We start from the raw sequence: 12,170 nt of genomic DNA, 5'->3' as shown, positions 1-12,170 counted from the left end.
TGTGCAAACTCCACACAATCACCAAGGGTAGAATCGAACCCAGGTCCTTGGTGCTGTGAGGCAGCAGTGCTAACCACTGAGCCACCGTGCCACCCCAAACTGTGATAAGGCGAGTTCGGAGTCATTATGTTCCTGTTAGAGTGAAAGGTAAGACTGATAGGATTCGAGAACAATGGATGAAGAAAGATATTGAGGTTCTGGTCAAGAATAAAAAGAAATCATATAGTAGCTACAAACAACTGAATTTATTTGTCAATTCCAATGAATCTCTTGAACAATATAAAGAGTGTAGTGGCATTCTTAAGAGAGAGATCAGGAAGGCAAAGAGAAGAGATGAGAGAGCCTTGGCATGTAAAGTTAAGGATAATACAAAGAGATTCTACAAATTCTTTAACAGCAAGAGAGCAAAAAGAGAGAGAGAGTAGGGTCTGTTAAAGATCAAAGGTCATCTTTGTGTTGAACCTCAGGAGACAGGAGAGACATTAAATGAATATTTTGCATCAGTTTTTAATGTGGAAAAAGAAATGGAAGCTGGAGAACTCAGGGAAATAAATATTGATGTTTTGAAAACAGTTCACATTACCAAAGAGAAAGTGCTAGAGGCCTTAGAAAATATAAAGGTGGATAAATCTCTAGAATCCCAAGACTTTGTGGGAGGTTAGGGAGGAAATTGCAGGACCCCTTGAAGAAATATTTTTATCATCTATCACCGCAGATGAGGTGTCTGCTGACTGGAGAGTGGGTAATGTTGTGCTTTTGTCTAAGAGGGTTGGAAGGAAAAACCTGAGAACCATAGACTTGCGAGCCTGACTTCAGTGGTCGGTAAGTTGTTGGAAGTAATTCAGAAAGTTGGGATTTACGCACATTTGGAGAGGCTAGGAATGATTGGGAATAGTCAGCATGGCTTTGTGTAAGGAAAATTGTGCATCACAAACCTGAACTTTTTGAGGAAGTAACTGAGAATTTTGAGGGCAATGCATTATACAGTGTTCACTAGGACTTCAATACAGCCTTTGACAAGGTTCCGATGGTAGAGTAATTAGTAAAATTAGATCATGTGGAATTCAGGGAGAGCTTGCAAATTGGATACATAATCGGCTCAACAGCAGAAGGCAAAGTGATGGTGGAGAGTTGCTTTTTGGACTGTGGGGCTGTGGCCAGTGGTGTTCCACAGAGATCCATGCTGGGTCCTCTTTTGTTTGTCATTTATGTAAATGATTTTCAAGAGAAGATAGAAGCCACAGTTAATAAGTCTGTGGTTGATACCAAGATTGGTGGTATAGTGGCCACTAAAGAAAGCTTTTCAAGATTACAAAGAGATCTTGATCAATGGGGTCAATAGGTTGAAGAGTGGCAGATGGAGTTTAATTTGGATCAAGTATTGCATTTTGTTTTTTTAGAAAATGGCTAGACTTATGCAATTAATGGTAGGGCCTTGAATAGTGTTGTAGAACAGAGAGACCTAGGAGTTCAGGTACATAATTCTTTGAAATTTGCATTGTGTGGGTGGATTAAAAAGGTGTTTAGCACACTTGCCTTCATTACTCAGTCCTTTGAGGACAGGGGGTGGACGTCGTGTTGATGTCGAACAGGACATCAGTGTGGCCTCTTCTGAAGTACTGTGTGCACTTCTGGTCTCCCTGTTGAGGAAGGATGTTATTAAGCTGGTGAGGATTCAGAAAAAAATTACCAAGATATTGTCAGGAATGGAGGGTTTGAGTTACAAGAAGAGGCTAGACTTTTTTCACTGGAGCATAGAAGGTTGAGGGGTGACCTTATAGAGGTTTATAAAATAATGAGGGGTATAGATAAGGCGAATGGCAGGTGTCATTTCCCTTGGCGGGGGTGGGATTTCAGGACCAGGGGCGTATTTTTAAGCTAAGAGGAGAAAGATAAAAAAAAACACATGGGAGGCAATTTTTTTTTGCAGAGTGTGGTTCATGCATGGAATGAGCCTCCAGAAATACTGGAGAATGCAGGTACAGTTACAACATTTAAAAGACATTTGTATCAGAACATGAATAAAACGTCTTTGGAGGGATATGGGCCAAGCACAGGCAGGTGAGACTAGTTTAGTTTGGGAATATGATTAGCATGGACTACTTGGTCCAAAGGCTCAGTTTCTGTGCTGTTTGACTTTATGACTCTACAAGAGCAGGACAGGGAATAGCAATGGGTAGCTTTGGGGCGGCACAGTGGCTCAGTGGTTAGCACTGCAGCCTCACAGCCCCAGGGACCCGGTTTCGATTCCAGCCTCAGGTGACTATCTGTGTGGAGTTTGCACATTCTCCCCGTGTCTGCGTGGGTTTTCTCCAGGTGCCCTAGTTTTCTCCCACAGTCCAAAGATGTGCAGGCTAGGTGGATTGGCCATGCTAAATTGCCCATAGTGTTTAGGGGGGTGAGATGCTGCAAGGGGCGGTGTGGACTTGTTGGGCGGAAGGGCCTGTTTCCACACTGTAGGAAATCTAATCAACTACCAACTCGACAAAGCCTGTCCACCACCAACAAGGCACAAGACAGGAGTGTGATGGAATGCTCCCCACTTGCCTGTCTTAATGCAGCTTCAAGGAGCCTGACACCATCCAGGACAAAGCATCCTGTTTGATTGGCACAACATCTATAAACATCCCACTCCCTCCACCACTGACCTGGAAATATATTGCCGTTCTTTCCGTGTCACTGGGTCAAAATCCTGGAATTTTTCTCCTCAACAGCAATGTGGGTCAACTCATAGCACATGGACTGCCGCAGTTCAAGCAGCCAGCTTTGTGTTTCCCTCCCTGTGCCTCCCGCTCTTTATACTCAGTGATATGCAGTTCCACAATAAAAAGTTAGCACCAGGTCTGTGCAGGAACAGTTTGAAGTTAAATGCCACAACAGGAAGATAAAAGTCTTAGACCTTTCAGTAAACCTCAACCCTTTAGTAAGCTTTGTCAAAAACACAAGGGAATGCTGGCTATAAGGACAGAGAGCCAGGTGCCAGGCCGTGGTCAATAGCTGCTTTCATTAGAGATACCAGTCGCTTGTGGCAGTACTTCCTGATGTTCCTCCTGCTGAAGGTGCAGAGATTTATCCTCCTTTCTGGTGACACCAATCACTGGTAACTTGGTGCTTTGTTATCTGAACATTGACAGGAATGTGAATAGTTCCTTAGATTTTAATTCCAGATTTATGAACTGAAAACTAGTCTCCATAAGACCGTAAGACATAGGAGTGGAAATAAGGCCATTCAGTCCATCGAGTCCACTCCGCCGTTTAAATCATGGCTGATGGGCATTTCAACTCCACTTCCCTGCACTCTCCCCATAGCCCTTAATTCCTTGCGAGATCAAGAATTTATCAATCTCTGCCTTGAAGACATTTAATGCCCCAGCCTCCACTGCGCTCCATGGCAATGAATTCCACAGGCCCACTACTTTCTGGCTGAAGAAATGTCTCCTCATTTCCATTTTAAATTGATCCCCTCTAATTCTAAGGCTGTACCCATGGGTCCTAGTCTCCCCGTCTAACAGAAACAACTTCCCAGCGTCCACCCTTTCTAAGCCATGCATTATCTTGTAAGTTTCTATTAGATCTCCCCTCAACCTTCTAAACTCTAATGAATACAATCCCAGGATCCTTAGCCATTCATCATATGTTAAACTTACCATTTCAGGGATCATCCGTGTGAATCTCCGCTAGACACGCTCCATTGCTAGTGTGTCCTTCCTGAGGTGTGGGGCCCAAAATTGGACACAGTATTCTAAATGGAGCTTTATAAAGTCTCAGAAGCACATCACTGCTTTTACATTCCAACCCTCTGGAGTCTCATTATTGTAGGGCGTGTGATTTATATATATTTTAATATAATTTTTTTTGAAGAGTTTTTTTGAATTTTGAAGAAGTGACTCAAGTATTTTGATTGTGTCTGAATGGATTAATTATTAACTTCTAAATCTTCCATAGTCATGGGAAAAGGGATGAGATGGGATTTGAAGCAATTTTTTTTCACTCAGAAGGTGATGGGAGTCTGGAATGCACAGCCTCGGAGAGAAACCTCACAATCTTTAAAAAGCGCTTTGATGACCACTTGAAGTAGCGTAACATTCCAGTGTCCAGGGCCAGATGCGGCAGGAGGAGGGAAGATTTTGAAACAGCAACTTATATTCTGCTTGGGAACACTGCAGCCCAATGGTATCAATGCGGATTTCACAAGCTTCAAAATCTCCCTTCCCCCTATCGCATCCTAAAACCAGCCCAGCTCATCCCCACCTCCCTAACCTGTTCTTCCTCTCACTTATCCCCTCCTCCCACCTCAAGTCACACCCCATTTCCTACCTACCAACCTCATCCTGCCCCCTTGACCTTTCCATCCTCCCTGGACTGACCTATCCCCTCCCTAACTCACGAACTACCCTCACCTTTACTGGCTCCATCCCCGCCTCTTTGACCTGTCTGTCTCCTCTCCACCTATCTTCTCCTCTATCCACCTTCGATCCACTTCCCCCTCTCTCCCTATTTATTTCAGAACCCTCTTCCCCTCCCCCATTTCTGATGAAGGGTCTAGGCCCGAAACGTCAGCTTTTGTGCTCCTAAGATGCTGCTTGGCCTGCTGTGTTCATCCAGCTCCACACTTTGTTGTCTCAGTGGATTTTTTTGTTTTCTCATTTCTAGTTTTTGCAGCCTGTGCCCTAAGTTCTGGAAATCCCGCAGCCCCTATCTCTCTCTCTCTCTCTCTCTCTCTCTCTCTCTCTCTCTCTCTCTCTCTCCACCTTTCTTTACTTTTCTCCTTTATGACTTTGACACTGACCTCTTTGAACCAAAGTTTTGATCATGTGCTTCAATATCTCCTCACATGACTTGGTGTCAATTTTTATTGGACATTCCTGCAAACTGTCTGGGACGTTTGACTGTGTTTAAATCTGAGCTGTCGTTGAGTTGATCCTCTCTCCTAACTTGTAGCTTTTAGACCTTTGGCATTGCATTGAAATATGCTTTGTACAGAAATCGGGATGGCAGCTTTAGAAATACAATACTGCATTGCATTGTCACTGGATTGGATAAAAGCCTGTTCTCTGTTGCATACCAGTTACTTCTTTTACCAAATAGACATAAATTGAACAGGCTTGTGTAGAACATTCTACCAAATAAGACATTAAGACATAGGAGCACAAGTAGACCATTTGGCCCATTGCTTCTACTCCACCATTCAATGAGATCATAGCTGATCTAATAACCCTCAACTCCACTTTCCTGCCTGATGTCCATAACCCTTCCTGATTAAAAATCAGTCCATCATAGCCTTGCCTATACTGAACAACCCAGACCCGAAGCTGAAGTGCATATTATGAATTTGGGGATGAATGATATTGACACAATTTTCAGAGGTTTTTCTGTAATTCAAGTTTTTGAAATGTGTTTGTTTTTTTGGAAACTGCACCAATTTTGCTCCTGAAAGCTACATAACCATTTGAGTAACTCATGTATTTGAGCCAGGAACAGGGAGAAATTAGATCAATAATCCCAAATCACATTAAGATTAGCATGTGTGGGGAATAGAATGAAATATGCAGATAGCAGCAGAGATTCCAGGATTAATGCATCAGAATTTGAATCTCTTTTAAGGGAAAACACAATTTTAAAAAAACTTTATGAAATGATTAATGTATAAATTTGCATTTTTTTGTTCAAAATAGTCTAAATTTTCTTTTAAGAAAGCGAACTTCTTTCTGAATTGCTTTGTGCACTAGTTATACTCGAATTACTTCTGGAAAAGCTTGATACAAACCACTTGCATCAGTGATCAGTGTTTACTTTTCACTAATAACATATTGCACTATTGTGTGTCCAGGAATTACAGACCTATCCTACAATCTGATAGATTCTTACCATTGGCCTGTTGGTTAAAGCTTGAATTCCAAGTTTTTGTTTGAAAAATCAGATGTATGGCAGGATGGTGGAGCAGAATGAAGTACAGAGCCTGTACCCATGGTTCATTAGGTTGCTATGGTGATGAGAAACAATATTTCATTTTTTTAAATATTCCTCTGGCGCTCATTGAGTTTTGGTCGGGTATCACCACCTGATGGTCCATGGACGACTGAGGCTGCCCTTGTCTCTGGTATCCTTCTCACTCCTGGATTAACAACTCACATTCTGAAGAAGTGCAGAGCCCCCCTCAATCAGCTGCAGATGAGTTTCCCCTTGCTGAGCTCAGCACTGCTTCCTGAAGCAGCCGTTGCTGACTGACCCAGGCAGTGAGCAACCCATTGCCAGCCTGAGACAAGACTTTGCAATCTATCAACACAATTCTAACACAGCACGCTTTCTGGTTAAACAGCTCTACTGTAGTCAATCAACATGCCATGCTCTCCTTTCAGGATTGGGAAATCCAAAAAATTCTGGTGAGTTATTAGAAATATTTCATATTTTTAGAGGTTGTTGGAAATCGCCTGCAAGAACCTCGGCTTAAACTGCATAAATATAAAATCTTTCTCTGCTCATCTATTGTCATAATCTTGTATTAGATACTCACACTTGTTCATTCGAAACCCCCAGTATGTTTGTTGTTTCAGTAGATAGAGATTTCTGTGTTTCCGTCATCCTGCTGTATTCTGTATCGGCCTTTTACTACATTGATTTTTAGATGCAGTTTCTTGATGTTGAAAACCAGATGAGAATAGAATGCTGAATACCCATTTGTCAGTGTGAACCACATTAGCGCTCCTCAATTAATCGTGTTGTTTGCCTCAAGCACTGCATTTGGATAAAAGCAGCTGCAGTTTGCAATAAATAACAAATGCAGTTTTTCACCTTTCTAGTCCAAATTCAAAGTAGCCAGAAGGCTATTCTGATCTGTAGTGGGAAGATTAATGCAAGTAATGTGACAAAAAGTATCTTGCTTTAGTTTCTCATTAAAAATGGAAGTGAGGAACTTTGGTATTATTTCCCCACCCACTGCTCAGGAATTGAGGGAGAGATGCTTCCAGCATCATTTTTTGCTGAAAAAGTCAAAGGAGCCTCTTGTAGAACTGTTTGAGAGCAATTTCACCATTTTGTTTTACTCACTTATCCAATACATTTTTAAGATGAACAATATCTGTATACCATTCTGATTGGGATTGCTCGAATCTGCTTGTTGTTCAGAGATTTGTGTTGACAGCAAAGATATTGTCTTCCCAGCGTTTTTACCATAAACTTCATTCGTATTCCAAGTGCATTTTCTTTAGCTGTATTCCGGTGACTGGTGTGGAAAACTCAATAGGATTTTTTTATTCCACAAAGGCTGCAAGATAAATTGAAACACAAAACAAGTTTAACAGTGATTCCATCACAGTTTAGTTTGCTGAATTAGAAAGTGAAGCTAGGAATCTGGTTCCAGCCCTTTCTGGTGAATGATACTGGGTGACTGTGACGATAGTCTGTAATTGTATAAAGTCCAGTACCAGTAATCTGCTTTGTATTCATGAATGCAGGCAGGCTGTGCTATTTTGTTTCTAAGATGGGTGTACCAGGTATCTGTACATTGCCAAAAAATGCTTCCAGTAATTTATATTGAAGGGGTGGTCACTACAGGAAAAAAGTGTTTGGCAAGACTCTTGCTTTCCTAGATGACATTGAACCATATATCACCCTGTAATCAGCACGAATGTGATGGCACTCGCGTTCAGTGCAACCTGTTGTGTCTGAAGTGCTCAGTGGGATAATTTATGTAGTGTGCTGGTGAATAAATCATACTCAATTTATCTGTTTGTAGTTGTATTTATTTCTGATGTTTGTGTTTGTATTCACTGTCACTCCTGCAACCCCAGCTGTTTGACGCTGTCATTCTCTTTTTATTCATGCTCACTGTCTCATTTGACCATTCACTCGGCAGCTTGGTTCCTATCCTTCTGTGAATTCTTTATTTAAAATATATAATTTAACCTACAGCTTAGTAGAATGTTCTGTAACTGACATTACATGGCTGATCTTTGAAGGTTTGGAGAATCTTTGCAGGAATGTTGTTTAAACTTCTCCCCTCTTTCTGCACATCTCCACAATGTGTGAAAGATGTGTATAAAGTTTAGATGTAACAACATAAATGGAAATAGCTAATGGTTTTGGAAATTTAACAAAAGAGTAGCCTTTCCATTTCCAGTGTCAGCTGTTTAAATTGCATGATAGGCTCAATAAACTTAAGCTTTGCCTAATGTCCAACACATACTCTTCATCAACATACACTCAAAGATAAACAAACTTACTTCATTGAAATATGTGCATTTCTGTATCTACCGAAAGCTGTATATCTCCACAAACACACTCTCAACATCTAACCAGCCTCATTAACAGGATAACAGATGGCTTCTACTTTATACAATGAGAATCATTTTGATTTAACTGATGAGTGCACTAATGTACAATGTTTATTATCCCCTTCTATTTCCTGATGCCAGTGATTAGGACCAAATCTGTTGAGGCTAGAACGAAGAACAAATAAAAAGTTGTGTTTAGATGCTTCAGAGCATGCGAGCAGAGTTATTGGAGAAAGCAAAGGCCATCTCAGTATTTGTGATTTAGTTGGACGATTAAAGAACATAGGACCAGGAGCAAGAGAAGACCATTCAGCCCATTCAATAAGGTCATGACAACAACTCAAACTTACCCACCCATTCCCCATTTCCATAGATTCCCTGAGAATCACAAAATTCATCACTCCCAGCCTTCAATACAGCCAATGATTGACATCCACAACCTCCGGGGCAGAGGATTGCACAGATTCACAGCCCTTTGAGTGAAGATGTTTCTCCTCATCTCAATCTTAAATGATAATCCCTTCATTCTGACCAGGTCCTGTGATATACAACCTGTGACTAAGAGATTGCAATAGAGTGTGGGCACTGAAATTGAGGTTGACTGCTTGTTGGGAGGATAATTGCTAATCTGGTCTGTTTCTTTTGTTCATAACTTCCACACTTTTTTGTCTTCCTTTTTCTGAATATTCTACATCCCCTTTGGAGCATTTATACCTTGTGTGTGTTAGGGCTGGATTTCTGTGCCCCACTCTGCAGATTGTTCCAGGTTTTATCAACATTGTCATTGTTTTGAATGGCTCCTTGTGACAGCCACGTTGTGCCCATCGCCTGACCAATCTGTTCAATAAATCGCCATTGGAAGCAGTGCAGTTTCCTTGAATTAGTGACAGTCAGTGAAGAGGGTGGGAGATTGGCTGCTCATTCTAGATCCTGCATATCAAGCTAATGTAATTGGTATATCAAACATAGACACGCCCACGCACACGCACGCAGACATGCACTCACACGTGCACACTCACACACGCACACTCATACACATGTGCACTCACACACACTCATATACTCACTCACTCATTCTTTCACACACACACACACACACACACACACACACTCTGTCTCTCTCTCACACACACACACACACACACACACACACACACACACACACACACACACACACACACACTCTGTCTCTCTCTCTCACACACACACACACACACACACACACACACACACACACAATCTCTCTCTCTCTCTCTGTGGCCAAGCAGCATCAGAGGAGCAGGAAAGCTGACATTTCTGGTCTGGACATTTCTTCAGAAAAAGACCCTTTTTCTTCATCTTGTTATCTTAGAATCTCCAGCATGGGCAGTTCTTACTAAATCTGAATTGAAACACCATGGGTGCCCAGGTTGATGCTGGCTATGCACGCTGGCTGATCATGTGAATACGTGATTGAGTTGACCAATCATGCACCTCCCTTGCATTCAATGTTGAATGGAAAGCTACTGTTCCTGGAAACTGCATTTAATAATCTGCTCACACACTCCAAAATATCCCCAGCTTATAAATTATTGCCAGTTATTGTTTCACTTGCATTATGTTGTGATGTAGGGACAGAGACCTGGCCTAACTATAGTGTAATTTTTTGCATGGCTGTGTTGCAGTGTAATTAGGTAGGGAAGCTCCTGTCAACTAAGGAAAGATGGTGAGAGATTCCCTGGGGAATGGTAACATCTCAGCTTTAGTTTCTGAACTCTGAGTCCACTTTCTGTTGTAGTTGAGTTCTGTTGTTGTCAGTGCTCCTGAAATAGTGAGACAAGTTTCAAACTTTCTCAACGTACCAAGGAGATGAAAATCATGTCAGTGTTTCCTCAGTGCTCAAACCAATAGCAGCAGCTAGATGTGGATGGGTGGACCTTTCCGAACATGTTTAGCTTTCTGGATGCTAAGCTCTGTTCTGTTTAGCCACTGTTGGAATTTCACAGAATCACAGAATTGTTACAATGGAGAAGGAGGCCATTCAGCCCATTGTGCCTACACCAGCTCTATTACCTCGTGCCGACCTCCTGTTTTTCCCAAACCTTTGCACTCCATTTCTGTGCAAATAACCATCCAATGCCCTGTTGAATGCCTTGATTGAACCTGCCTTCTGCCTACATCACATTTCAGACACTCTCTGAGTGAAGGAGCTCTTTTTCCCACATCATCCTTGCTTCAGTGACACATCACCTTCAATCTATGCCCTGTCGTTGTTGTTTCTTTTACAAGTGGAAGCAGTTTCATCCTATCTACTCCCTCATGATGTCAGAAAACCTCTATCAAATCTCCTCTCAGCTGCCTTCTCTCCCATAAGAACAGCCCTAACTCTTCAATCTATCCTCAGAACACAAGTTCCCCATCCCTGCATTCATAGACTCACAGTAGACAGGAGCAGGAGGAGGCCATTCAGCCCTATGAGCCTGCAGCAACATTCTTCACAATCATGGCTGACCAACAACTCAACCGCGTAATCCTACTTTCTCCCCATAACCTTTGACCCCATTCACCCCAAGTATTATATCTAGCTGCCTCTTGAATACATTCAATATTTTGGCATCAACTCCTTCCTGTGGTAATGAATTCCACAGGCTCACACTCTTTGATTGAAGAAAGGTCTCCTCATCTCCGTCCTAAATGGTCCACACTGAACCCTCATGCTGTGATCCCTGGTTCTGGACACACTCACCATCGGGAACATCCTCCCTGTACCTACCCTGCCCTGTCCTGTTAGGATTTTCTAAGTGTCTATGAGATTTCACTCCCCCACCCCCATTCGTCTGAACTCTGGCGAAAACTATCCCAACCTGCGAAGTTTCCAGGAAAGAGATTAACTATCTCCATTGCACCCACATGTTTCTTACGGGCTGCCCACAACTGTACACCGTACTCCAGCCGAGGTCTAACTAGTGTCTTGTACAAGTTCAACAACACCTTGCTCTAGGACTCTCTCGCTGCAGGAATGTGTGAATTGGGAGGTGCCTGCAAACACCTTGCAACTAATACCAGAAGGGGAAATGATAACCTTTTGTTCAACATTTCTAATGATTGACTCAACCTGAATGTGTATAACAAAACTCAAACTGCATAGAAGTCCAAATGTTGGAGTTGAAACTCCCTTCCTCTCCCCCCACCACGTATTTTAACAAAAACCAAAACTCACGGTTGAAACGCTAACCTGTGCCTTTCTGATGCTGAATGTACTTCATTTTGAGAATGTTCAGAATATAAAACGCCATAACAGGCCACAAAGCCCAACAGTATCATTTTTATCGTGATGCTCCACGCAAACTTCTTCTGAACCCCCTCCAACATCTCACTCTGTCAACACAATCTTCTATTTCTTTCTCAATGATGTGGAATTGTTTTCTGTACATCCCCATTAAACCACATGAAACCAGAAGACACTGTCACCTGTTGAAAATTGGCCCAATTCAGAGCTGGAACTAAACCCAGCTCTAAGTACCTGTCGTAATATGAGCTGTAAAAGCTATTTCTAGCATTATATCAGTGAGTATCTTATGACTGATACACCCACTCTGCTGACTAGGTGCAGTGTTTATACTGGGATAGCCAAATTGAACTGTGGTATGCGTGTAACCACTAGTTACTGCCACACTGTTTTCTGGAAAAGAAATGCAGTGGAAACAGAGTTCTTCCAAATTTGACTTCCTGAAAGAGCCTTCCCAAATCAGGTACGTTCTCTCTCATTTTCAAGTGAGGCACCAGAATGGGGTTTCGTCAGTTGGATATGCTTGTCATTAAAGCAGCACCAGTTTGTTCAAGATAATAAAATGTGAGGCTGGATGAACACAGCAGGCCCAGCAGCATCCCAGGAGCACAAAAGCTGATGTTTCTGGC

The 12,170-nt window shown here is 42.1% G+C and overlaps 1 protein-coding gene across 8 annotated transcripts in view; it reads left to right on the top strand.

Annotated features, from left to right (window-relative positions):
* The window catches only part of rap1gapa (RAP1 GTPase activating protein a), a 599,377-nt gene that overhangs the window by 260,941 nt on the left and 326,266 nt on the right, over positions 1-12,170 (top strand). The window contains exon 1 of one of the 8 annotated variants that reach the window (XM_059655561.1): positions 6,120-6,383. The exons of 5 other annotated variants lie outside the window; for them this stretch is intronic. In XM_059655561.1, the coding sequence (XP_059511544.1) occupies positions 6,340-6,383 (44 nt within the window). In that variant the 5' untranslated portion in view covers positions 6,120-6,339. Of the gene's footprint in view, positions 1-6,119; positions 6,384-11,874; positions 12,005-12,170 lie in introns of those variants that run through there. 2 more of the 8 variants (XM_059655559.1, XM_059655572.1) reach the window with 2 other exon arrangements.

Source organism: Stegostoma tigrinum, chromosome 28 (genome assembly GCF_030684315.1).
Source record: "Stegostoma tigrinum isolate sSteTig4 chromosome 28, sSteTig4.hap1, whole genome shotgun sequence".
Lineage (NCBI taxonomy): Eukaryota > Metazoa > Chordata > Chondrichthyes > Orectolobiformes > Stegostomatidae > Stegostoma > Stegostoma tigrinum.
The sequence above is the reverse complement of the archived record's forward strand: the minus strand, read 5'-3'. Positions and strand labels throughout refer to the sequence as shown.